Source organism: Antennarius striatus, chromosome 20 (assembly GCF_040054535.1).
Source record: "Antennarius striatus isolate MH-2024 chromosome 20, ASM4005453v1, whole genome shotgun sequence".
NCBI classification, from domain to species: domain Eukaryota; kingdom Metazoa; phylum Chordata; class Actinopteri; order Lophiiformes; family Antennariidae; genus Antennarius; species Antennarius striatus.
The window spans coordinates 2,592,453-2,618,009 of record NC_090795.1 but is presented as its reverse complement, the minus strand read 5'-3'; the positions used below and the strand labels follow the sequence as shown (position 1 = coordinate 2,618,009).

Sequence of the window (25,557 nt, the reverse complement as noted above, 5' to 3'; positions counted from 1 at the left end):
ATGTTTACAAGGACAAACAAACAACAACACAGAGATGTTGCAGCTGCTGGTTAATGAGAAACAAACTCCGGCTTGGTGAAACTTCCTATCTCGTTCCCTCTGCTTTGTAATTCCCTCTCGTCTCTGATCGGACCGGCGCTCTGCAGTAAAAGCATTCCTGAATGATTTATTTATCTGGAGTCATAAATGACTGAATGATCTGTGGGTCATGTGTTTGCTTCCCAATCCTTCATGCTTTCATCTGCCTCAGACGCCATCGTTAAATTCTCCAGAAGGCCCTGGTTTATTTCAGTCAATAGTTACAGAAACAGGCAAAAAGAAGAAGAAGGATGATGTCATAGAAGCAGTTCAGAGTCTTAATTTGAACAGAAACACAAGTGTCACCCTGTAAATGTAAATGTAATTAAAAACAGACAGTCAGGTGTTATCAGATCAACTGTAAGTTTCCTTGTTTGGGACAAATTTAACCCAATCAGAGGACCTGGACCTGGGAGGTGTGGCCTATTAAATATACTTGCTGATAAAATCTAAGTGGCAGAAGCCCTGTGACGTCATTAATAAAATCTGAAATCTACTTAAACTCAAACTAATTAATAGGTCATAATTAAACTGTAGTGGCAGCCTTTGGCCGCTTGGCGTCGCTGTCGGTCTTCTCATTAGCTCACGCTCAAGCGCCTCCGTCGGGTCAGGAGCGCGCGGCATCGAGACGCGCGTGTCGAGGACGCGCAATTGTTTGAAATGGACCAGGAGAGTGCGGGCGGGTCTCACATTAACTCCGGACTCTGAACGCATCACAACTCCAGAACTGAGGCGTTCAAGTTCGCGTCTTCTCCTTGGACGTTTACTGTTTGGGGATTATTTTATTCGTGTTTTTTTTTGTTTTTTTTGTTTGTTTTTTTTGTTTACAAACAAAGCGGGTGACGTCTCGGCGCGCTGACGTCACCAACCTGAGTTGACAGGCTGCTGATCGGTGTGGTTTCGGCGCACGTGTTTCCTGTTGGTTGGCGTTAAATGAGCGGGGAGCAGCTGTTCGGGGACTGGACCCTCTGCTGGACGGGATGCGACCATGATGACCCCCCCGCACCTCGTCACGCTGCTGCTGCTCGGCGCCGCTCTGAGCCACACGGTCAGTCCGTGAACGCATCATTAATAATACCTGTTTAAAAGTGAAGATAATTACTCACGTTTATTAGTCACGTGACTCGCGCTTTATCATTCTGAGCTTTTTTTTTTTTTTTTTTTTTTTTAACCCAAATCGGCATTAAAAGGTAAAAGTGGTCAATAAAATAACTTCATCCATGGATTTATTTGTACTTCCTCTAATATTTCTGCTGAAACCGCATTTTAACGTTTCTTTTACTCTGGAATTTACCTTTTTTTTTTTGGTCAAAACTGACGTCGTGCTGCCTTCAGGGTCATCAGACTCTGTCTGCTGTGGGTTAATTTTTAATGTTCTTGTCTGGTTCTCGTAGACTTTTAGATAAACCATTCAAGTGGATGATTAAGTCTGCAGTTATGTCTGTAGAAATGTTATAAAAGTGACATCACGGGGTGAGTAACTTTTCAGCAAATCAGGAAAAATTCAATTGGAGTTGGAAAAAAATAAATTTTTTGGACTGATATGGAGTCAAGGCTTTTCTCTATAGATAAAAATTTAATTTAAAGGTTTAAATGAAGGCTTTTCATGTTTTGACCCTGGACTAAATGAACTTCAGTGACATCAGCAGGAAGTTGCTGATCTGTTGTGTTTTAAAGGTATTTAAAGAGTGAAGCTCGATTCGCCTCTGGGCTGAATTCCATTTAGCAAATGAAGGTTTGATTTAAAGCTTTAATTCGGTTCAGTTTGTGTGTCGACACAGCTGGAATGTCACTTGTTCTCTTTTTTTTGTCAATTTTAATAAATCTTTTTAACATTTAAACATTCTTTTGGAGATAAAAAGCTGATTTATCACATTTTAAATCCAGTTTTCCTTCTATTTTTGAATTTATCTCCAAACACAAAAAACTAAAAAAAAAATTTTTTAAATGCTAATTCTTTTTTTTGTGTGGCAGAGTATCAATCACAGAATATCACCTCCTTAACTTTAATTAATCATCTATAAATCTCTTAAGAAGCTGAACAGACGTGTTTTTAGTAGAGCGATGATGTCATCTCGAAAACTTCTATAAATCCACCTTGGCATGAAAAGACATTCCGTATAAGCAGAACATTCCAGATGATGAGGTTCAGGATTAGAAACTGGATTTAAAAATGACCTTAAATTCAGTCTGAAGTTTCATCTGTAATGGATCTGTGTGTTTGTGTGTGTGAGTTGACTGGATGAATTAGATTTGTTAGACAGCAGCGGATTAAATCAGGTCAAACGCTTTGTCCTCCACCCGTTTGCCTTCTCCTATTTATAGCTTCTGTTTTGAGAAGCAAATAAACTGGAAATGGGAAAAGACTTGAATCAAGATCAGAAAGATTTAAAAGCGGAGCGGAGCAAAGAGTCCTCCCTGAGGAACACCTGGAGTTCACGTCATTAATGTCATTTGTCAGTCTTCAACCTGGTGTCATTTATGAAGCCTTTATGCTAAAAACAAAGTTTCACCTTCAGATTTGGGATCCCTTCTTTCAAATCCATCTCTCCGAAGGATAAAATGTTCTGAAAACGGCTCCAAAAAGCTGCAGCCTGGGACTAAAATCCTCCAGCTCTTCTTGTTTTCTCCAGCGGTTTCTGCCAGAAGAGTGACTCATCGGGAGTTTAGAAGTCAGGAAATCAATTTCCTTCTCTGAAGCCTGACTGAGTCGGTCGCCTGATGCGCCTCAGCCCCCCTCAGATTATTACCAAACCACTCCATAGGATAGTTCTCTGACAAATGGATGCTAAGCAGAGAATAAAGGATGGATGGGGAGCTGTGAAGTGATGTTTTGATTGGTCGACAGGCAGGATGTGTTTGTGTGTATCCATGGTAACCATCAGCCGTACCAGGACACCCTCACGCTGCTGGTCTGATGTCAGAAACGTCATGGGTTGTGGTCGATACCAGAGCTGCTAATGAGGGGCGGAGTCTGCTGTCGTCATGTGACGCAAATAATTACGATATTTAACATTTTAATCGTCTTGCTTCGGAGACTTCTGATTGGATGGAAGCGATTCGGTCTCTCTCTTCTATTGATGCTGAATTATTTCCAGACAAAGTGAGCTGTAGATGTGTGTACTTCAGGTACGATGCTGACGTGTCGGAAAAATGAGACTTGCTTGAGATTTTAGGAAGAAATGAAGTGAATCGGTTGCAAAACAGGCAGGAATTTCTAATCTGGGAAACAATTTATCTAAAATTCCTCTCTTAAGACGTTCTGGATAAAATTCCAGACACAGGAGCGTAAACTTTAGTGCAGAAGCACGTTTGTTAAACAGCCGACGGACCGACAGACGCTGGTTTTGTTCACGCTGGAGATAATCTTTCTCTTTACTTCCTGACAGATTGATGGAAAGTTTCCTCACTGCCACTTCTTGTGGGAGATGCAGAGATCCATGAGCGAGTGTATGACGCAGCTCCAGCAGCAGACGCCTGGTAGCACAGGTACACACACACACACACAAAGAATTCTTTACAAATGCAGTGTGTGTAATGTTGGGGGGGGTGGGTGTGTCCAGATGCCGTTTCAACACACACTCTGTTAATCATTAATCTGGACTGCAGGAAGTACCTGTGCACAGGTGTGTGTGTGTGTAACAATACACACACACACACACACTTGTGTTTTCTTAAAGGTCCTGTGTTTGAATGTTTTGCCAGAGTGATAAAAGTGTGTGTGTGTGTGTGTGTGTGTGTGTGTGTGTGTTAAATCCAAACCGTGACATTCGTCATTGGGTCACATTTTTTGATCCATTTTCATTTCCACTAAATATTCCAGTGACTTTTCACACCAGAAAAAGTGTTTCAGAGGTGAAAAGTAACTGATTATTGATTGATCGCCTCAGGTGCAGGGTCACGGCGCTGAAACGCCAAACAGGAAGTGGCGTGCGGCGTGAGTGATGCGTCTTCCCTCTGTGTGTGTCCAGGATGTCGTGGTGAGTGGGACAATGTGTCCTGCTGGCAGAGCGCCGCCGTGGGCGAGGTGATGACCCTCCCCTGTCCCTCCGCCATCGTGCACCTGTTTGGAAAGAACGGTGAGTCCCCTGGCGCTCCATCGGCCGTCACCGTCAGATCTTGTTTTGGGGGGGGGGGGTTTATCCAGTTTTAGAAGCAGAGCTGCTTGAGTTTTGGTGCTGATCCAGAAAGACGGACCTTGATGTGCAGACACACACACACACACACACACACACACACACACACACACACCTCTTCTGTTTCCCCCCTGCTTCCCTTTCCGCCCCATCAGCCCTTCCTCAAATTATTCACTTCCTGTCCCTCTTCAGCTTCTGATTCTGTTTCTATCAGTCGTTCTTACTCAAATTTTTTAATTTTCTTACCTTTTTAAGATTTCAGAAACTTATTTTTCACCCTTATTTTTTGCGCCGATGAGGGCGTTCCATTTTCAAATCGATTGGATCTATTGAGTGCAGGATCTGCAAATTAAATGAAGAACAAAATTTCTGAAAAAAGGAGCAAAAAAAAAAAAAGTGAGAAATAAAATCCTCTTAATTGTCGCTGACGGTTCTGAAATCTGTTTGTGTGTCTCAGGGAACCTGAGCAGGACCTGCACGGCGAGGGGCTGGTCACGCGTATACCCCGTCATCACCATCGCCTGCTGGTCCGACAACAAGGATGGAGCCAGAGAGGTGCGTTCACTGTCCTTTTTTTTTTTTTTTAGCTGTACGTTTTTTTAAAAAAACGTCCAAAATGAGATTTTACAAACTTGATCTTCTAGGTTTCATCTCTTTGTTTCGTAACTTCTTGTAAGTATTAAAAAAAAAGATTTCATGCAGGCATCTCTGCACGCGTGTTTATCCGATCAAAGCCCACGCTGACAGAGATCGATGCTGAGGAAGGTCGGGGTTGAGGGAGCAGATCGGACGTGAGGAAGGAGGGGAAGGGGGGGGTTTTGGCTGACAGATCTTTGACCTCCGGTCGATGGCTGGGCTCAGACTCTCCCTGTAGGACCCCCGTCGGGTTCATCAGGTCTGTTTTCACCTGGGAAGAACTAGTTAAATCCCAGATGGATGGATGCACTCAGGATCGGTGGACTTTGTTTCCACACCTTCTTAATTTTTAGTAGAATTTTTCCTTTTCTCTTCACTTGTCGCCCATTTTTATCTCATATTCTGGAACACAAGACGTTTCCCAACCTGGAAGTGGGGGTGTTCTTCCAGTTTGCATGACCCAACTCTGAGCATTTTAACCCTCCGTGATCCTGCGCGGAGCAGCTGAGACTTGTGGCGAGACACGGGCTTAGACTCCCCACCCCCACCCCCAGCCGAGTCGTGGGGTTCGGTTCCTCTCTCTCTCCTCTAATCCTCCTCGTTTGTTCCCATTCCTGTTTCTCTACAAATGGAAAGAAAAACGGCAGGAATTCCTTCCCTTCTACAGACGACTCCTCCGAGGATTTCAACCCTCCTGGAAGTTGCAGGTGGTTGTAGGAATGAAATAAAAAAAACACACCACCTGTGTTTAACGTCCCGGCGCCGCCTCGGGGCGTCCCCTGTGACGTCACCGATTTAATTCTCTGACCTCACCAGTTATTGCTTGTAGTCGCAGCTGCATCCCCCCCCCTAAGAGCGGGCCTTAAACCAGCGAGGAACATCCAGGTTTACGAGAATCTTGTGTCCGATCTGCGCCGTGACTCGCGCTGCGCCGCTGCCTCGTTGTGCAAACTTGCAAAAGTTCCAACGCTCTTATAATCTGGTTTACGATCGCTGTAAATCTGATTACGGCGCATAAATTCAGATAAACGTATCAGAGGCTCACGAGGAGATAAAGAGTGTGTGTGTGTGTGTGTGTGTGTGTGTGTGTGTGTGTGTGGTGTTGCAATGCATGCAGAAACACACCAGCGTTCCGAACGGGCCGTCTTGTATAAACTACAGTGAGTGATTTACGTGTGGCTCAGGATTGGGTGAAACCACCAGAGGTCAAATAAATATTGGGGCGGATCGCCGTCGCCAGGTTTATGTTCACCACTTCAGCGCGGCGGCAGCTGTCGCTACGTCACCGAGTGTTTACATCTGATGGGATTGTTTGATCTCATCTGTCAGTTCCCATAGCGATTAATACGAAGCGGATGTTGACGGCCGCTGTGACTTCCTCTTTTTTGCGTTTTTGCCAAAGCCTTCAATTAATAGGAAATGCTTTCATTTGCAAAGCAGAAAGTAGGAAAGTTGACATTTTTGCTTGAAATATTATTACTATTTAGCTTTAAAGAAAAAAAACTAGTTAAGATCCTTTTTCGGAGGCCAGCTCCATTACAGATTTTGTTTAGAAAAACGAGGGAGTTTGAATGTGGCATTTTGAAACAATCCTGATATCAAAACTCTTTACAAAATCTAAATCTGAACAAGTTTTTGAGGTGTAATCTAATAAATAGAGGGAGAATCCAATAAGTCGGGTACTGTACACTGTGTGACAGGAAGCAGTGGAACAGCACACACAGCTGCCTGCTGATCCAGTCCAGAGCCCTCAGGTGTGGGATCCTCGCTCTTTGACTGTCTTCTATTTGTTTCCTGTTGAAGAGGACGGAGGTTTTCCGTCTGGAAAACATTCAGCCGAGTCCAGACGTCACCGCCGGCGCTCGTCGAGACACTTCAGACGTGTCCTCGGATCGCTCTTCGCCCGCCAGACGGGACGGACTCCCGTTTTTTTTAAAAATAATGCACTAACATACCCAGACGTCATCGGATGAGCAGGTTTTACTTAATAACCATGAAGCTGACTTGATTTTGAGGAATCAAGGTGCAGAAACGCTTCGCTCAGGAAATGAAAAGTATCTGTAGGAAGGAGCGTTGGCTTGAATCCAACATGCACGGCGTCTGCGAGATGGTTTTGTTGAATATTTCATGCGACTCGCTCCAATTCCTTCTCTCCGGCTGCAGCGACGGCTCTTCGAAATCGTGTCACGGCGTCACTTTTCAACCCCCCCCCCCCACCCCCGAACGCACTCTACGATGTTTCCGATTCACCGAACTGTTTTGTCTCTTTCTCATTTCCTGTCTTTTTCAAATACATCTAATCTAATTTTCTATTCTTAAACCGTTTAGAGCAGACATAAAACTGGGGCCTGCGCAGGATCAAAATAGTCTCCGTCCAGATCGCAGCGCTCCGGGGACGATCGATTTATTCCAGTCCGATCAGATGTGAATAGAAATGTTGAACGTCTATCCGTATTTTAAGCATCTCCAGGTTTCCTCAGTAGATGACCCACCAGATTTGGAGCGCTGTCCTGACCAGGAGGTTCAGCGTGACTCTCTGCTGTCGGAGCAGGAGACGGGAGGAGAGACGGGGTTGATGGATGGGAGTCGTGTTTGGACATAGAAGGCAGTGAGTCTGGGCCAGCAGGTCATCAGCTCCCAGCCAGAAGGCCTGAGAATCGGGCTCAGGAATGTGTGTGTGTGTGTGTGTGTGTGTGTGTGTGCAGACTGAGGTGGAAGAAGTGCAGAAGCCTTTAACTTAAAGTACTAATGATGTGACGGAAAAATGTTTCCTAGAGAGTCTGGATTTTAAAGTGAAAATACAATGACTTTTATTCTGAAATGTTTCAGTGTTGATTGAATCACGGAGGAGGATAAACACAAAGGAAGATGTGGTGAACGCATGCAGAAAAGGGAAGTGAGGGTCGAGTGTAATAAAGTGGGAAAGGATGAAAGGCGGGAAGTAAGGATGAGGGTCAAACAAAAGAAAACGGTACGGTGGATGGGAGGAAGAGCGAATCCACAAGTGGAAGTCTTTAGAGCAGGAGTGTTGCTATGGTGATGGAGCTGCATGTACCGTAAAGATGGACAGGATGTTTCCTGTGTGTGTGTGCTTCTTAATCCCCATGGTTTAAACGTTAACTGGTTTGGACTAGTAATATTTTAAGCCGAGGTAATTTTCTGAAGCGTGTAGGCTTTGGTGACCTCTACTGGTGAGGTTGCTGATTGCAAGACGAGAACCCGCTCCCTGTGTTGATAGAAAAGTCCAACCGCGATGTGTCAGAAACAGTTCTGTCCCGATGGATCATCCTTTTCTTGTTAAAGTGCTTCTGCTCATGAAAGTCCAAATATGCATACTGTACATCGTGTGTGTGTGTGTGTGTGTGTGGTTCATCGCCAGATAGTGTCTCACAAGTGGGGAATGTTGTTTAGAAATGACAGCGATGAGTGCCAGGCACCATCACACACACACACACACACACACACACACACACATATACTGCTGATCCTAATCATGCTCTTATTGTGAAAGAGCCTCTCCTGTCTGTGAAAACACAGCTGGGACTTGAAGCTCGTGGGTTGTGTTGACGTTTCCACGTCGACTACAGGCCTGTATGTCATCGCCGCCATGTGTCGTCGCCACGGAGATAAGGATGCCATGTTTTGGCAACATCAGATTTTATTTATTTATTATTACGATAAGGAAGCTTGTTGTTCCATAAAGGTGGAAATTAACTGAGGGCATGAGGTCATGTTGTCCAAACACAGATAAATGAGACAAATAACGGTTAAATTAATCGAAGCAGCTTTCCTTTGCGTTTTTGCACGTCTAACGTGTCGTTCGTGTGTGTGTGTGTGTGTGTGTGTGTGTGTGCAGCTGGTGTTCTACAGGGTGGTGAAGATCCTGACCACTCTGGGCCACAGCCTGTCCCTCGTGTCTCTGCTCACCAGCATCGCCATCATCTGTTCCTTCAGGTAAACACAAACACGGACGTTTATTTGCGTCGCCCTTTTTGTTTGTTTTTTCACGTCTGAATATCGTCGTCTTGCACCATTCTTGACCCGTTGATTTATATTTGCTGTTTTATTCTAGGCTTCGTTAAAAATCGCTCCGGTTTAGCCTCAGAGATGCTGCTGGAAGGAATTTAAAGAACATTAAATTCTTAATCTCATGGATTTAATCTGGCGTTTAATCTAATTTTAGCTCAAACACCAAACTGAAATCATTCATGTGCAAAGGTCTTGACCTTTAACTCCAGCTGGTTTCTACACAGGATGCATGAAGGATTATTCAGGATATACAATACATAAACACACACACGCTGCACACTTAAACACACTCTAACTCAAAACGTTTCCCAACACGCCGAGCCGTGACGGGATCTCCATCCCCGTCTGGACGCGCTCCAGCCGTTCACTCGCCGCTATCGCCGTGTTTAGATCCGACGTCCTCCAGCGGCTCCGCGCACCGACACCCTCTGTAAACACGCTTCTTAACATTCTTTTGTGTGTGTGTGTGTGTGTGTGTGTGTGTGTGTGTATGCAGGAGGCTCTACTGCACCAGGAACTACATCCATCTCAACTTGTTTGTGTCGTTCATCCTGCGCGCCGTGGCCGTTCTCATCAAAGACGCGCTGCTCTTCTCCGACGACGAAACCGTCGACTGCAGCACGCAGCCGTCGCTGGTGAGCGCCCCAAAATACGGCCGTGGACTCCTTTTTTTGATGCCAATCCTAGCTGTAGGGCTAACGTGTGTGTTGCATGTGTGTGTGTGTGTGTGTGTGTGTGTGGTCCTCCAGGTGGACTGTAAGGCCAGCCTGGTGTTCTCCAACTACTTCATCATGGCCAACTTCTTCTGGCTGCTGGTGGAGGGTCTCTACCTCCACACGCTGCTGCTCGTCATCCACAACTACTCCATCCGCTTCCCCGTCTACCTGCTCATCGGCTGGGGTACGCGACCAGGGGTGGGGGGGTTGGGGGGGTTTCCAGCAGCTCTTCCTCCTTTAACGCGTTTTAGCGCCACTTGCGTTTCCTGGTGAAGCTAAGCAGACTCTCTGTTACCCCCCCCCCTGTCTCTCAGGAATCCCTCTGGTCTTCATGGTGGCGTGGATCGTCTGTCGGGTGAAGCTGGAGGACACCAGGTGAGCGACCCGTCGGCGCTGCAGGGCGAAGCGACAAAAGGAGATCCGGTAGAACTTAACATTTCCTGTTTGTGTTTACAGGTGCTGGGAGATGAACGAGAACCCCGTCCCCAGAAGACTCATCAACTGGCCCATCATGGCGTCGGTCATCGTGAGTGTGTCCTACAACGTCTTTTTTTTTTTTTGTGAAGTCGAGTCATTACTTCTTTTTGTTTTTAAACTAAATTCTGACTTCCTGCTTTTTTCTTTTTTTTTTTTGTCTATTAAGATCAACTTCATCCTCTTCATCAGCATCATCCGCATCCTGGTGCAGAAGGTGCGATGCACCGACGTGGGAGGAAACGAGCAATCGCAGTACAAGTATTTAACCTCGCACTTTTTTGATTTATATAAAGATTACATCCCAGTGATGAAATGTTTAACAGCTTTAAAATGCATTGTGTGTGTGTGTGTGTGTGTGTTCTCCAGGCGTCTGGCTAAGTCCACCCTCCTTCTGATCCCTCTGTTCGGGATCAACTACGTGGTGTTCGTCTACCTGATGGAGCCGACCAACAAGACCTTGAACTACATCAAGATCTTCTTCGAACTGGGGCTGGGGTCTTTCCAGGTCAGGAACGCGTCACCGGTTTCTCTCCCCGCCTCTGGAGGAACTTTTCTTTGCAGTGTTTTTTTTTAACTTGCGTGTCGTTTGTGGGTGTGTTTTATAGGGTCTGATCGTGGCCGTCCTCTATTGTTTCCTCAACAGCGAGGTGAGTCGCAGCTCAATCTCACGTTTTCTAGATTCTCTGCTTCAACTTAAAGTCGGTTTTGTTTGAAAAGGTCCAGATCGAGCTGAGGAGGATGTGGAGACACCTGTCCTTCAGGGGCTTCCGGGGGCGGGACTACAGGATGCACACCTTGTCCGTCAGCAGGAACGGCACCGAAACCTGCGCGCCGTCTGCCAGGCACGCCAGAGCCCAGTCCATCCTGCAGACGGAAACCACCACACTCTGACCGGCCCTGGTTTTTATATTTGGGAGGACATTCAGAACCAGTTCACCTTTTTAAAGACTCAGACAAACCTTTTGTGGACATATCGTTCGCTGCTCCAGAGACCGAAGCTGTGTCTTCAGTTCAACACGTGTGTCAGAACAGTGCCTGCTGAAATCATTCGTCATTTGAAACCATATGTTCAGTGGTTGGATGCTTTTCCAACTTTTTTTTTTTTTCAATTATCTTTGAATTTTTAATAGTTTAGATTTTTTACACTAGTAATAGAATTGTTTGCTTTGATTTTTCTTTTCTTTTTTTTTATTGGTCTTAAAGCTGTTGGAGAGGTTTTCAAACAGATTTACCAACAGCTCTAAAGTCCACTTTAGAGGAAGTTAGTTGACCTGTTTGATTGGCTGTTATTCTAGCCAATAGGGTTACGCCTCCCAGCCATCCAAGTTCCCCATTGAGCGACGCTCAATTTTATGACTTTTTAACTTTCTAGAGTGGGTCCAAGGAAACTAGATATTATAGAGTTTAATTTAGTTGTAGCCTGATTAGCTGACTCACCATGTGACCTCTGGTCCCTCACCATGTGACCTCTGGTCCCTCACCATGTGACCTCACTGGTCCCTCATGTTACAGGACACACGGATTATTCCTCTGGTCATTCATCTCACTACCTTCATCCGTCTTTCGTTGTAGGATCTCCATCTGAACCTGAGGTCAAAGGTCAGGAAGTAAACTGTTACTGCAGCTCACTTAAAACAAGGGGTCCCATTCAGGTTTGAATTTTTTTGTAAAGGTGCTTTTGTGCCTTTTTCCCCCCCAAACTTTGAGGTCTTCATCCAGAATTTGACAATCTATGATCTGAAATCAGAATTTAAAAAGGATGTTTATGGATGTTTGTGCTTTAATGCAGAGATGCCCAAAGGAAAGCCAAAAACCATTCTTGCCTTGATTGTGTTTTTTTTATTGTCTTTATTAACAGTTGTATTGATGTTGACTGGGTTCAGATGTAAACCTGTGAAACTGTTTTTCTATTACATCTTTTATCAAACTTGAGTCATGCTTGTTTTTTATGCACAGATGCATATAAACTACATTTTTTATTAAGGGTGTACTCTGTCAGCAATAGTGTCCAATATATTGAAAAGAGAAGGAAATATGTATAAATAAAACATAAATGCTGTAATAATAATGCAATAACCTCCTACACATCCTAAAATTTTAAATTCATGTAGTTGTCGAGTACTTTATACTCTAATTCATCAGTTTGTTCTTTCCCTGTTTGAATATTTGACCAGAATATTCATCAGCTTGGTTTTAGTTGAGATTGAATAAAGTAAATATTTTAAATGTTTTTCGATGAAAATAAACTGTGTTTCTCAGAAAACTTCCACATCTTTTTATGTTTGTTTCCATTGGCTGACAGTTAATTCGCTGATGCGAGGCGTTTATCTGATCTTGACAGCTCACCCTGACCCATCCTGTCAGAGGTCACCGGTGTTGTTCTGTTGGTAAATAACAAAATAAACCCAATTCTGAAAATAAATAATAAATAAAAAAACATTATTTTTCTCCTAGGGGTCATGTTTGCCCTGACCTGAGAATATTCTCTGTGTTTACCTGAAAGTGAGTCTCATGTTTTACTGGATCTCCTTTAAAGGAGTTGAGTTTGATCCACCAGCTGATAAATGTTATTCTATTGAACTTTATGGCAATAAACTTTGGTTTTAAAATAAATGTTTGATTATCTAATATAAACCGAAAGAAACTCCAATCTTTACTTTCAAAAACACATTGAAATCCGGAAATCTAGTAGATAATTATAATATAATTGGTTAATTTCCAGAGATCCCGCCCACAAAGTGCATGATTGGACAAACTCAATCACGTGACTGGACGAACCCGTCGTGCTTAACTATCCGTACGTTCTTTTCATTTCAACCCGGTGGAGTTCAGCGTCAATTATGGGAATTCTGTGAGTGTTGTGGTAAGAATTGACGTCAGTGGCTGCAGTCTGACGTCAGAAGTCATTTATTATTAATATTTTAAAATGTCCTTTTGCGTTACTCCGGTTTACGTGAGTATGTCATTGCTAACATGATTAAACTCCAAAAGTGCTGAACGGTTCAACGGAATGACGCAGGCTCAGCCTTTGTCCACTAGATGGCAGCAAAGACGAGATTAAAACTCAAAATTAACAAGTACTGTACTGTCCAATACTGTACAGTATAAATATTATTCAGGTTCAATTGATTTGGAAGTGGATTCGCAGTGTGACCTAAATATTCTTAATAATCTAAATAAATTCTAATGTCAGGGAAGCTGTTTGGCTAGCAATTAATTCTTAGTTTTTATATATTTAACTTTTTTTTTTTAGATATATTTCTTATTATCTTTCCGAGAAGTCTTAAAATGCTGGAATTATATCCAGCATTTTGGCCTCTTGAGAAGAAACTGTTAAAAGTGGAGCTTGAGTTTTCTCCAACTGAAAGTCGAAAGAAAAATGGAAATGAAAGTGTTGACATAAAGTAAAATAAAAAATTCTCTCGTTCCAGTTTACGGTCATATTTGATTTAAAGATAACTGAAAGTTTTTTTTGAGAAGGTGGAGTTTTTCCTTCTAGTGGCATATTTAATAATTGTAATTCTAATTATTCTGTATTACAGTTGCCTGCAGACGCTGCACGGCAGGCCAAGAGGAGGAGGAGGATGGACAGAACCCTCGTTTGCATCTTCATCGCTGGACTCCCTGGTGGACTGAGCATTTAAGAGGTTGGCTTGAAACTACTAAAGGTAATGGATGCTGATATTTCCTGCTAGTTTCACAGAGGTTGGGTGGGTTTGGGGTGTGAGCAACACCCACAATGCATCACTTTCGTGATATGAGCGTAGGTTTTCTCACTGACGTTTAAAGGTACAATTATATTTAGATGCTTTTGTCACTCGATGCGTGAGGAGAAGTTTCAATCAGGCGAATCTGAACCCGTCAGCAGATGAAGCTGAAGCTTCACGATGGCTGGAGTTACCCTGATGAACAGCTTCAAATCAGCTCCTCACCACTTCCCTCCGATTTCCCGGGAATCACATGTTTTCAGATAGTGATAGAAGTGACTCAGCAGTGATTCAGCAAAGTGATGTCAGCGTTTATTGGACCTCAGTCACATGCAGAGTGACGCGATGAAGCTGGTGATTAATGTGACGATGGTGATGAAGACCCTCAGCCTTCACTCGAATGAACAGGTGTGTGTAAGGAAGCCGGACTTCCTGGTCTGGTAGGGGTTAAATGACCTCTTGACCTTCAGCCACCTTTTAGCTCCGCCCATCCAGACTCTGGGTTTAAAGGATTCAGGAGAAACTAGTGGATGGAATCACGTGAACGTTTCACCAGAGGACGCCTCAACTGAGAATCTTGATTTTGTCGGACAAGATGAAGATAAACACAAACAAACAAACAAACAAACACATATGCAGACTCTCAGATGCAGCATTTATTAATTACCCTAATAAATTTTTACAAGTTTAAATATCAATAAATATCTTAAAATACTTTCTTAGAGCAGTTCAAGTCAAGTTGAATTAAATCCATGATAAAGTTTTGTAAACATCAGTAAACACATTTAGTAAACAACACTTCGGTCAGCTTTGGTCAATTAAAATAAACTAATAAATCCTTACAATGAAAAGGTTTTAAAAGAAACTAAATATTCATCTAGAGTTAACAATTTAACACGATCATTTTGTTCGAGTACGATCTAAAGCGTCAGTCTGATTGTTAGCGTCTTGACGCACTCGTTCTCCGTTCTCATTGGCTGGAAGAGGAGGGCGTCTCGTGGGTGGTCGCCTCGGACGAGGAAGGGTAGAAGGGAGCAGAGGAGGAGGAGGATGAAGGAGGAATCGAGGATGAGGAGGGTGGAAGAGATGAAGGTGAAGGTGAGGCGGCGGATGTGATGATGGCGAGGAGGGAGACGGTGGACGAAGGCGGGGCAGAAGCAGTAGCGGTCACAGCTTTTGCATTCCTGCGAGGAAAAGATCGTTTGAGATTAGAGATTGAATAAAATCAATATTTTTTTTAACATATAAAATTTTAACAAACTCACCGAAACGCCTCGATCTTGCGGCGAACCCAGCGAGCGCCGGGGTAGCTGCAGAAAAAACCTTTTGCTGTTTGAAAGCTGAAGGAAAAACAAACGTGACGGGAGATTAAAAACCATCGTAATTCAGACACATCATGTGGAAATGAAAAGAATTCTTCTTTTGAGTAGTTTTTTTAGCATTTACACCATCAGATGTAGGATGGAGCTGGTGAAACTAGATCTAAATCCGTGTAGTCGTGCTGTACTTACATGACAGCTGGGGGGTGAACTCTCTGGACCCTATATCCCAGGATGGCGTCGGTGATCTCCTGTCTGCTGGTCACGCTGCAGTAGGAGGTCAGCTTATCGACTGGAAGTCAAGAAACGGACAAAAAGCTTTTAAAATAAATGGAAAAATATTTCAAACCACTTCATTTATCCGCATCCAAATATCCTTACCCGCTGATCCAGAGCGAACCAGCGCCAAGAGGACGACGGCGACCAGCGCGCTCTTCATCAGGGTTCCACGTTCCATCTTAGAAGAAAAAGGATGAATGAAAGAAGGGATCGCTGCTGGTGCTTCCTGTCGCTTCCTCTTCAGAGATCTCGGTGTGCAGACGGCCGGCTTGAGGATCCGTACTTGAGGCCGTAAAAGCAGAAGCGGCACCTCCGGTTAGTCATGACCCACGGTTTTTCTTCATCCACCTCGTCTGCATCAGAATGAATGAACCCTGAGATCACAAGGGATTTCCATGAAGTCACGGACAGGAAACGCTTTCATCACGACGTTTCATTTGGAAAATGTACGTCTGGTTTGAGGGAATCCACAGTCAGGGGGTCACTTTGGATTAAAGGGTCAAATAAGCAGAAAACTGGTGGAGATTATTTTAAATACAGCTTTATTAAAGTTCTGAAGAAGTTCAGGTTTTATTAAAGGTGATGGTTGGAATCAATCGGTCGCCTGTCGCTGTCACACAGAATGACTAAACACACACGTTTAGTCACACACACAGTGGGAGGGCTGGTGGAGGGTGAAGTAATAGATTACATCTGGAAATGAGAGGATGTGATGTCCTTTAACCCTCTTAAGCCTGAACTATTAAAGAATTACCAGAAAAAAAATAATAAGATTTTTTGGAAAATAAGGTTTCAATGGAACCGTCTGACGACTTTGTCCAAAAAAACTTCTTCACATAAATTTGTAAAAAATTAGTATAATGTTTGCTAAACCTGGAATTTTATCATATGTAAAATGCAGAGGCATGTGTCTGATTGTCTACGTCAGGAAACAAATAACAAATTTATGTTGTAGAAGTCTCAAAATTCTGGAAGGCTTTTGAGACTTTTTTCAGGCTGGTGGTACAAAGATGAGTTAAATCAGGTGAGTCGATGACCAAATAAGGAACAAAAGTCGATAAATCTGATCTCGTTCACAGGATATTTATAGTTTTTTGTCCTAAACAGCATTTAAACAATCCTATTACACATTTATTTTTCCTTTTCCTTTCCTTTTCTTTTTGGGGAGGGCAGTGGCTCAGCGGTAGAACGGGTCGTCCAATGCTCCGGAGATCGGCGGTTCGATTCCCGCTCACGCCCCCCCCCCCCAAAAAAAAAAAACACCTGTAGTGTGAGCTAACAATGGGAGGTGTCAGCCCACCCTCCAGATTACTGCCGAGAAACCCTTGAGCAAGGCGCGCCCCCCCCCCCTTCACAAGTCGCTCATTAGAGGCGCTCCACAAACGGTCTGCCTGCCACTCTACCTCCCCATGTAAACTACATTTCCCACAATGCAGTACTTACAGTAAGTCCATTTTAACATGGACAAAAACGTTTTAAGGTCTTGATTTGTGTTTGATGTTATTTTTCTTTATTGATTGATAGTTTGATCCTTGATTGATGGAGTTCTGTGGGTTTAATAACCTGATAAATTAAAAGGATTAATGTTAGAACAGAGAAACAAACAAACATGTGTTTTCTGTGTAACTGTAATGTTTGTAACTTGAATAAGTAATAAATTCAGGGTAATTCAACATTAAGGGGTAGTTATATTTATTTTAAATTATATTGAGTTACATTTAGTTACATTTATTAGTTACATCAGGCCCTTTGATTACAGCCATGATGCTGATATGTAAAGGTAAAGAACATTTAAACACCTCCTCTACCAGAAAGCTCGTCGTCTTTAATATTTGCTGCCTCTGTTTGCAAAGCAGGACAGAAACGATATCCTACATGCAAAACGGAAGGGTAGGGCTGAGGGGCGGATTGGAATTGGAATTAGTCCTTTCTTCTTCTGAAGTGTGTATCGTCTGCATGACGTTTGTCTGACTAACATATGCACACGGATGCACAAATCGACAACGCAGGAGGATTCTCTCTTCTTTCCTTTACAGCAATCAAGTAGAGATTGTTCACGGAAATTGACTGGAACTGGCATATTTCAAAGCTTCCTGTCCACACGGGAGTTCAGTTTTCCGTTATTGAGTAATGATTGTGGTTGTTGAATGAACTCAATTAGAGGAAGTAAATAAGAATGAATCACGTTTTTCATGTTTGATTCATGTTCGGATGAAACTACCAGAAACTTTAGAGCTTCCTGCTTTTGCAAGAAATGAAACTGTCACAACAGATGAAGATAAACACTCGGAACGTCTTTTGATGCAACGTTTATTCATGAGCAACAAGTTTTCACAAGCTTCAAAAATGAATTTAATAAATATATAAATACCTCAAAATACTTTCTCAGGACAATTTCAAGTTAAGATGCATGATAAAAATTTAAATCTTCTCCCAGCACTGGTCAGTTAAATTAAACTCATAAATATTTGCGTTCAAAATGAATTAACAGAAATTAATAGTCATCTTAAGTTAAAGGAGGGAGTGAGAAGGAAGGAGGAGAGGGGAGGAGAGGGCGATCAGAGGGAGGGAGAGGAGGCTGAAGGAGGTGAGGCGGTGGATGTGATGATGGAGAGGAGGGAGGCGGTGGACGAAGGCGTGGCCAGAGCTTTGGCTTTCCTGTGAGAAAAAGAGAAAAACGAGAAAAATGTTAACAATGGAGAAAAGAAAACGAGTGCGAGCAAAACAACGGGTGGAAACAAACTCACTCGAAGGCGATGATCTTGCGGCGAACCCAGGGAGCGTTGACCTGACTGCAGAAAAGACCCTGTTCTGTTTGGAAGCTGCAGGAAGGACAGAGAAATGAATGAACTGTTTCTCTCTGAGCCGGGAAATGAATGGAAAGGATTTCTTCTGATCAGAATCGATTCAAAGGAATGAAGATGGGACTCACATGATGGCTCGCACACATGGGGGGCTGGCCTTCTGCACCATGTAGCCGGTGATGGGCCCGCTGATTGGCTGGCTGCTCACCGTCTTGCAGCAGGAGGACAGCTTGTTGACTGAGGAGAGGAGAGAAAGTTCTTCAACACCAACAAAAAACCACTTCCTGTCAGGATTTAAGGCCGATTGGTCCAAACCCGGGTCTCACCTGCTGATCCAGAGCCAATCAGAGCCAGGAGGACGACGGCGACCAGCGCGCTCTTCATCAGGGTTCCAGCGTTCATGTCGGAGAGAGGATGAGAGGATTGTGAGAGGGATGGATGGAGGATGGTCGTCTTCCTCTTCAGGAGCTCGGAGTGCTGAGGCTGACGGAGACGAGGGATACTTAAGGCCTGAAAAGCAGAAGCGGTCCCTCCGGTTCGTCATGCTCCTCTTTCTTTCTTTCACCCCCCCCCCCTCGTTCTTCCGGGGAACGCCGTGGAGTTACTGAAAGCTAGCAAACGGGAAGAACTTTCATCATAATGTATGGTTTGGAACATTTGGTCATGGGTTTTCCTAATTTCCTGATACGACTACATACAGAATGTTGCATCATTCATTCAGGAATCTGAGGATTGTCACTTTTTGTCCCAAAGAATTTTGACATCAAAGTCAGAAATCTGACTTGATTCACTGAATAATCCCTTTAGAATAATCCCTTTAACATCAGGATTCTGACTTTGATCTCAAACTCATTACATTATCCTCATAATTCTGACTTCACTCTCAAAATTTGGACTCAAATCTCAGAATCTATAAAGCCAGAATTCACTTCCATCATACTTTATTGAACATAATTTTATTTAATCACCTCAGGTAGTTTATTTATTTTTATTTTATTTATTTATTGATCAGTGATTTCATGATTACAAATTCAATATTTGATTTTAAGCCCGAGTCAGCACAATGGAGCTGTCGTGAGTTCTATTCCACCTGAAGGCCTTTGTGTACAGAGTTTGAATGTCCTCTCCGTGTGTGTGTGTGTGTGTGTGTGTGTGTGTGTGTGTGTGTGTGTGTGTGTGTGTGTTTGTCTTCCTGTGTGGCCCTGCGATGAACTGGCGACTCATTCAGGGTGTACCCCGCCTCTCACCAGTGGCCTGCTTCAGCAGAACCCTCAGCCTGTGTTCTGGGTAAACAGCTGACGATGATTGAATGAATGAATGAATGAATGAATGAATGAATGAATGAATGAATGAATGGTAGCATGCAGGCAGCAGGCGGCTAAGATGAAGAGGTAAAAGAAGGAGGAGAGGAGGATGAAGGATCTTTGGGGGTAGCTTTTCCTGTGTGAAAAGAAATAAGAGACAAAGAATTAGGGTGCAGATTAGGAATTGAAAGACAAAATTTTGCAAGTTGGAAGCAAAAAAATAAACTCCCTTGAATTTACATGCAAAATAATCTCATGTCAGACCCGTCATGCTGCAGCATGCTGGAGGCATCTGGTCGTTCAGGCCTGAAAAAGAAGAAGCGGTCCCTCCGGTCAGGCATCTTCCCATTTTTTTGGGGGTTGTTTTTCTCTCCTCACACTTCTTCTCAATGAATGAACCATTGATTTTATTTTTTTTTAGTGGGTGAAGATACTGGCAGCTTTTAAACAGGAAGCACTTTCATCTCTTCATTCCAAAGTCAGGTGTCAGAAATGCTGCTTCCTCCATGTCAAATCTATCGGTGCGTTTATTAATTCACAAAAACTTTAATTGAAATACAACTAAACTGGTAATTTATTGTAAATCTGCATGTTTTCTTTCCATGTGTGAATTTTCTGAAAATGACGATGAGGAAGTTTTGTGAAATTCATGTCACGATGATCTTGTCGAGCGGGGCAGGACGAGGTCATGATGTCACGGTCGTGTCCCAACATGTTCCTCCGAGTCGCCACCCAATCCCAGCGAATGACACGCCAGCGGGGTTGCATATTGAACTTTTGAGGATGAATTCTGCCTTTAAAAAAAAAAGTTTTCATCTTTGTCTTTGAGCAGAACAGCAAGCAAAGATATTTACCACATGTACAGAAACCCAGCGGTCATCAGGAACACTGATGGCAGAGGAAACGTGCTGCTTTATCTAAAATGAAAAGATTATATGAAGGGAGACGGAACCGCGTCAGATTGAGAGCAGAATCAGGACTTTGTTGCACTTTTAAGATCTTAATGTGAAAGTAAGAACAACTTTTTAATGATTTTTTTTCTGGGAAATCATCTAAATCTCTTTCTAACAACAATTACTTATTAAATATCCTTCAAGTTGCCTCATTTTTGATTTTGTAGAAGAGGAACTGGACGGTTGGTCTCAGCGACACGATGGCTCCACGATCCGGTTTGTAATCCTGCTGACTGTCCCCTTTTTTAATGTGTGTGTGTGTGTGTGTGTGTGTGTGTGTGTGTTTCTATCCGTAAATGATTAATTTCCTGTCAACAGCACTTCTTCCTCCCTTTCTCCAGTCGCATTTGAACAAAAGATTTATCATCATCATCATCATGTCTGCAGAAGGTAGCAGGGCAGCATGTGATGTTGCAGACGGGACTTCCTGAGAAATAACCCCGGGTGGGGTGGGGTGGGGGTGGGGTTACAGGGGTTGACAGTGCTGAAGTTAACATCTTCATAAACTTGCACACATTGTATTGACACGTTGATGGAACAGCTGGTTTAGAGTAAGCATGAGTTTAGAACTTTCCCTTGTAGGACTAATAAAGGATTATCTGATTTTATCTGAGTTATAAAGATACAGAAGGAGGATTTGAGAGCAGAAGGAGTGAAGGAAGAAATAAAACACGGAATCATGCAGATCAGAGATGTAAAAATACTTCATAGATACCTCAAATGTTTGTGCATTTTGTCGAGCATGTATTTCTTTTGTGTTCAGACATAAGACAAGAATCTGAATGACTGATCTCAGTGTTGATGGTAGGAATATTAAAATAAATGAAACTTCCTTCCTGATTTCGTTTTTTTCCCCACTTCTCATTTGGAGTTGTGACATGTGGGGTGTTTTTGACGGGGCTTCAGATCCACAGTAGAATGTTTTGTTTTTACTGTCAGAGTTTCTCCATTTACAGGAAATCACTTTAAAGGAAAATACATTTAATAAGTTGTAGAATCAGGTATATTTAAAATCAAACTCTCAGTATTTGCTGGAAACAGTTATAGAATAATATTAAAATGTGCTGCATCAGCTGTAAGACATCAGCTTATTTGCTTAAGTTAATCTTTTCTCTTTTCAAGTAACCACATCCCCCTTAAACCATATCCTGTTTGCAATCGACACGGAGTGAATATCTGGAACTGTTAGCATCTCAAAGTCACATTTAAAAAGAACGCAAGAAATTAAAATTTGACCAATTTAGTGTTCGTGTGGACTTTAATGACAAGTTCAATCGTCACAAGACCTTACTTCACCAATACAAATACATACCAGGCCTCACCTGCGGTCACGACCTCTGGAAAGTGATAAATCATACAGTAATCCCTCGCGCATTCGCACATCAACACACACAGCTTCACTACATCTCTGATTTTTAGTAGGTAGTCACGTGATACCGTACGCGCATGCTATTGGCTGACTGCATCCGGAAGTGCGCTGCGTTCCGTTAAGTCTCGGATCGCAGCGCACTTCCGTGAGACACAAAAGTGCTTTAAACAGTCTATCAAAAATGGTGATACAGACAGAAGGTGGTTTAGTATCAGTACGTGGAGGGTTCAGAAACATTTTATGTTAATTACCGTAAATAATAAAATAGTTTGTCGCTATATTGCGGAATTTCGTTTTTGGGGGTGGTTCCTGTAACGCATTAACTGCGAGTAACGAGGGGTTACTGTATTGAAAAGTGAAGCTAGTAGGAATTTAATTTAGTGAGAGCCATATTTTAGTTTATCTACTTAGTGAAGACTTTTGACCTCAGCTGGATCTGGATTGCGACAATTCTGAACCACGTTTTCTGTATGTACAACATATTTTAGCCCATGTCAGTATTACTGATAACTAAGTCGTCACTACATTAATGAGTAGCTTTTGAGGAAGTGTCGCCATCATGTATGACTGGGAGGACGCCTTCATGTGCTTCGCCGATCAAACCGCGTGTTTTCCTAGAAGTTGATGTTATTCAGTCTTTTTCTGAGAGAGAAGACATTTTCATTCACCACAGCAGAGCGGATGTCGTCTCTGTCATTAAACCGATGGGAAGTGATGAACTGATGGTCAGTTTCTCTTTCACCAGATGTCACTGATTCACCACCAGAATCAGCTGCTGTCTGCTGCTGCTGGGACTTGGGAAATACTGGCAAGGGGTTGGAATGATCTGCATCGTCAGCGCATTTTAAACGTTGATTGTCAAGTCCCTGGAGTGTCCATCCACCTGATTGGCTTTTGTCAGAGCTAACAGTCACATCACGTGGTCTGTAGCAGCACACGGTTGTCATAGAAACAGGTGTGTGGATTTCCAGGATGGCATGTGACGACAGGTGAAACTGGGAGGATCGTCTGATGTGACTGAAGGCAGCAGGGTTACTGGTAAACCGCTGGTTTAGGTTTGTTCTTATTAAACCAGATGAATTTTCATGCGTGACCTTTAGAAGGAAAAGTTCATCCTTAAAGATTTATTTAATCTGTTGGTACCAACTTTGTTCAGGATGTAAACACCAAAATTCTCATTTGTGCTTTTAGAAATATCCATGTCCAAACATCCATTTGTTGTGTTGTCTCTACTATTCTGTAATTTAATATGATATATCAGCTACATCCATTTGTTGTGTTGTCTCTACTATTCTGTAATTTAATATGATATATCAGCTACACACACACACACACACACACACACACACACACACACACACACACACACACACACACATACACACAGCTGCTTGATCAGTATTTTATCGCCATCAAGTGGGGAAAAGAAAGGTTGCGGCTAAAAAAAATTTGCTGTAAAATGGTTTTAATGCTTCCAGAAAAGGTGTATGTTTACCAGTTTGATTATTGACCTGGTAAAGGTGTAACTAACGTGATATTTTTTTCACTACTATTTCCATCTTTAGGCATCACACGGGTAGAAAACAAAGAGTCAGTCACCTTTTAATCCATTTTAAATAAGATTTATTTTTGGCTCCAGGGTCAGTAAGAAGAAATCGGTTCAATCTGTTATTCACAGCTATAAAAAAAAAAACAGCCATAAAATATAAATTTAAAAAATAATATAATAATAATAATAAAAATAACTTTAAATATTTAATTTATTTTAAATAGAGTGCTGTGTAAAATGAATAAATAGTAAATCAGCTGCTGCTCTGCTGTAGCGTTTCACAGGCCTGGTCAACGACCTAACGTCAGATCAGGAGGACATGCCAGTCTGCCCTACAGCGGAGAGGAAGGGAGGGACAGTAGAATGAGATATAGGATAGGAGACAACGCTGTCATTTAAGTAGCATTAATAATACTACAAATTAATTCACGTGTGGGATTGCATAAATAAAGTAAACTGTAGCTAAGGACGTGCAGATACAGTCTGATGAAGCTTTATCTGATCTGTTCCAGGAGAAATGATTCCCACCTGCTGAATCTCCTTCTTGAGCCACGCCGCATCAGGATGGATACACCACTGTTTTTCGTTGGAGGTTTTAACCCTATTAACAGACACAAATCGGTCACACGCGGTCCTGATGTTGTGTGGTATTCAGGTTCAGATGTGTTTCTCTTACAGGAAAGTGTGGTGGTGGCAGCCCTCCCGTGGCTTCTGCTCGTAACACTCTCTGATTCCGGTTAACCTCATGGAGCTGACTTTGCGACAGCAGGGGAGACTTACGATTGGAATGTAGGAATCCACTGCAAGAAGCACACACGAGGAGCGGTCAGCATCATGTCGATGGAGTTGGAACGACCTGCAGCCACGTCGTTCTTCATTTAGGTTCAGGATTTGTTTTAACTGAAAACCATCTGACTGTGTTTTAGGGGTGATAGTTATTCAATAATAATAATAATAGTAATAACTGATTGATTTGAGGGTAATAATGATGAAGAAAAGTATGACATTTTTCTATTTAAGCACCAGAAACATCAAATATTTGACATCTGTGCTCACTGAAGTTCTAAATGGATTAAACTTCTTTCATTGTTACATAAAGTTTATCCCGGTTTTGCACGGTTTTAAAGTTTCACAGGACAAAATTCAGACAATTCATATCTTAGTTTAATTTACCTTGTGACGCAGAGAAGAGCAGCATCACAGCCAGGAGGAGCAGACCCACACGGCGGCCTGCAGATAGAACGGTCCACGTCTTCATCTTTGTTCCTCGGTGAGTTGCAGCTCAACCTCGCTGACGGTTTGTGATGAATGAAGCTGGGAGGTGTCGTCTTATATGAGGAAAAGAGGAACCACCGCTGTTATGAGCAGCATTGATGGAAAAACTCATGCTGGAGTCACGACGAGACACATGCTGAGAATCACACACAGATTTGTCCAGCGTGTCCATATATGTACAGATGTGTGTCTGTAAAGGGATTCACCTTCTTCACTCATGATGATGATGATGATGTCATATTTTGTCTTATGCTTGAATACAAAGAGAACATTTTTCACCTGTTAGCGCTGGTTTGGGTTCCCATGTTTCCAATGAGAACTACAGTGATCAGTGCAGATATTGTTTCTTTTTTATTTTATTTGCTGAAGGTTTTTCCAACTCTGTTTTCCATAATCACAGAAGATCAGACTCCAAGCCAGGTTCCCACAAAGTTACAAATAATTCAATCGATTTTAAAGGACTTCTGCTCAATCCAGCCACACTTTATTTGTACGAATACGAGAAAGCTTTAGCGCAAGCATACATCATTAAAACTCTTTTTATTCAGTTTGCCTCGAATTGTAAAGGTGTTCTAAAAAACTGAAAATGTCATGCAAAACCAACACAAACAAAAGGCTATAATTGTTAATTAAAATTCTGTCCCTCACTTGCTAAAAAGCTTCCATGCAGCTACGTCTTATATCAATACATAAAGTTCCATATACGTAACACCACAGCCTTTAGTATATAAAGAAATTTACACTATTTAAATTATTTCTACTGAATGAATGAACTCATGACCTCATTATCACGGCTGATCACATTTATTATTTTAATTAGTCAGCCATTAAAACATTTCAAGTTTTAATCTGTATTGTGGGTGAACAAGCAAAGGGAAACTCCCTGTTTACAGACGCACTAAGAATAACCCTCACAGGCTGACAGA

General features: G+C 42.6%; 2 protein-coding genes and 1 long non-coding RNA gene across 10 annotated transcripts; 2 read left to right on the top strand and 1 right to left on the bottom strand.

Annotated features, from left to right (window-relative positions):
• Positions 1-753: 753 nt before the first annotated feature.
• On the top strand, positions 754-12,598 carry LOC137587664 (vasoactive intestinal polypeptide receptor 2-like). Of its 4 annotated transcripts, XM_068304241.1 has the most exons (13): positions 757-1,126; positions 3,468-3,567; positions 4,050-4,157; positions 4,672-4,769; positions 8,707-8,804; positions 9,376-9,514; positions 9,629-9,779; positions 9,910-9,970; positions 10,052-10,121; positions 10,239-10,330; positions 10,439-10,577; positions 10,678-10,719; positions 10,790-12,595. In XM_068304241.1, exons 1-13 carry the CDS (start codon positions 1,067-1,069, stop codon positions 10,961-10,963), a joined length of 1,332 nt encoding a protein of 443 aa, XP_068160342.1. In that variant the 5' UTR covers positions 757-1,066; the 3' UTR covers positions 10,964-12,595. The 4 variants fall into 4 exon arrangements, with proteins under 4 accessions (XP_068160339.1, XP_068160340.1, XP_068160341.1 ...); XM_068304239.1 differs by having other exon boundaries at positions 756-1,126; positions 10,052-10,330; positions 10,790-12,597; XM_068304240.1 differs by having other exon boundaries at positions 756-1,126; positions 10,239-10,577; positions 10,790-12,596.
• A 258-nt stretch (positions 12,599-12,856) lies between these two features.
• LOC137587585 (uncharacterized) lies at positions 12,857-24,916 on the top strand. 5 transcript variants are annotated; one of them, XR_011033948.1, is made up of 5 exons: positions 20,257-20,496; positions 20,606-20,654; positions 22,553-22,862; positions 23,869-24,238; positions 24,542-24,916. It is a non-coding gene; the product is annotated as an uncharacterized lncRNA (long non-coding RNA). The 5 variants fall into 5 exon arrangements; XR_011033946.1 differs by lacking the exons at positions 20,257-20,496; positions 20,606-20,654 and adding exons at positions 12,857-12,935; positions 13,615-13,740 and having other exon boundaries at positions 23,869-24,916; XR_011033947.1 differs by lacking the exons at positions 20,257-20,496; positions 20,606-20,654 and adding exons at positions 12,858-12,923; positions 13,615-13,740 and having other exon boundaries at positions 23,869-24,916.
• Positions 14,414-18,675, bottom strand: LOC137614228 (uncharacterized). The gene is made up of 8 exons (XM_068343913.1): positions 18,508-18,675; positions 18,310-18,418; positions 18,125-18,199; positions 17,948-18,035; positions 15,480-15,687; positions 15,291-15,390; positions 15,045-15,119; positions 14,414-14,963 (listed from the first exon to the last, which is right to left on the bottom strand). The coding sequence occupies exons 1-8, from the start codon at positions 18,581-18,583 to the stop codon at positions 14,750-14,752; spliced, it is 945 nt and encodes a 314-aa protein (XP_068200014.1). The 5' UTR covers positions 18,584-18,675; the 3' UTR covers positions 14,414-14,749.
• Positions 24,917-25,557: the final 641 nt, after the last annotated feature.

Bases quoted from the DNA above. Each gene is read 5' to 3' on its own strand.
- LOC137587664 (XM_068304238.1), top strand. From the start codon at position 1,067: ATGATGACCCCCCCGCACCTCGTCACGCTGCTGCTGCTCGGCGCCGCT. The intron at 9,971-10,051 runs GTGAGCGACCCG...TTGTGTTTACAG, and splicing joins GTGAAGCTGGAGGACACCAG to GTGCTGGGAGATGAACGAGA. The intron at 10,720-10,789 runs GTGAGTCGCAGC...TTGTTTGAAAAG, and splicing joins ATTGTTTCCTCAACAGCGAG to GTCCAGATCGAGCTGAGGAG.
- LOC137614228 (XM_068343913.1), bottom strand. From the start codon at position 18,583: ATGAACGCTGGAACCCTGATGAAGAGCGCGCTGGTCGCCGTCGTCCTC. The intron at 18,419-18,507 runs GTGAGACCCGGG...TCCTCTCCTCAG, and splicing joins GATTGGCTCTGGATCAGCAG to TCAACAAGCTGTCCTCCTGC. The intron at 15,688-17,947 runs CCCTCCCTCTGA...GACTAACCGGAG, and splicing joins CACCTCCTTCAGCCTCCTCT to GTGCCGCTTCTGCTTTTACG.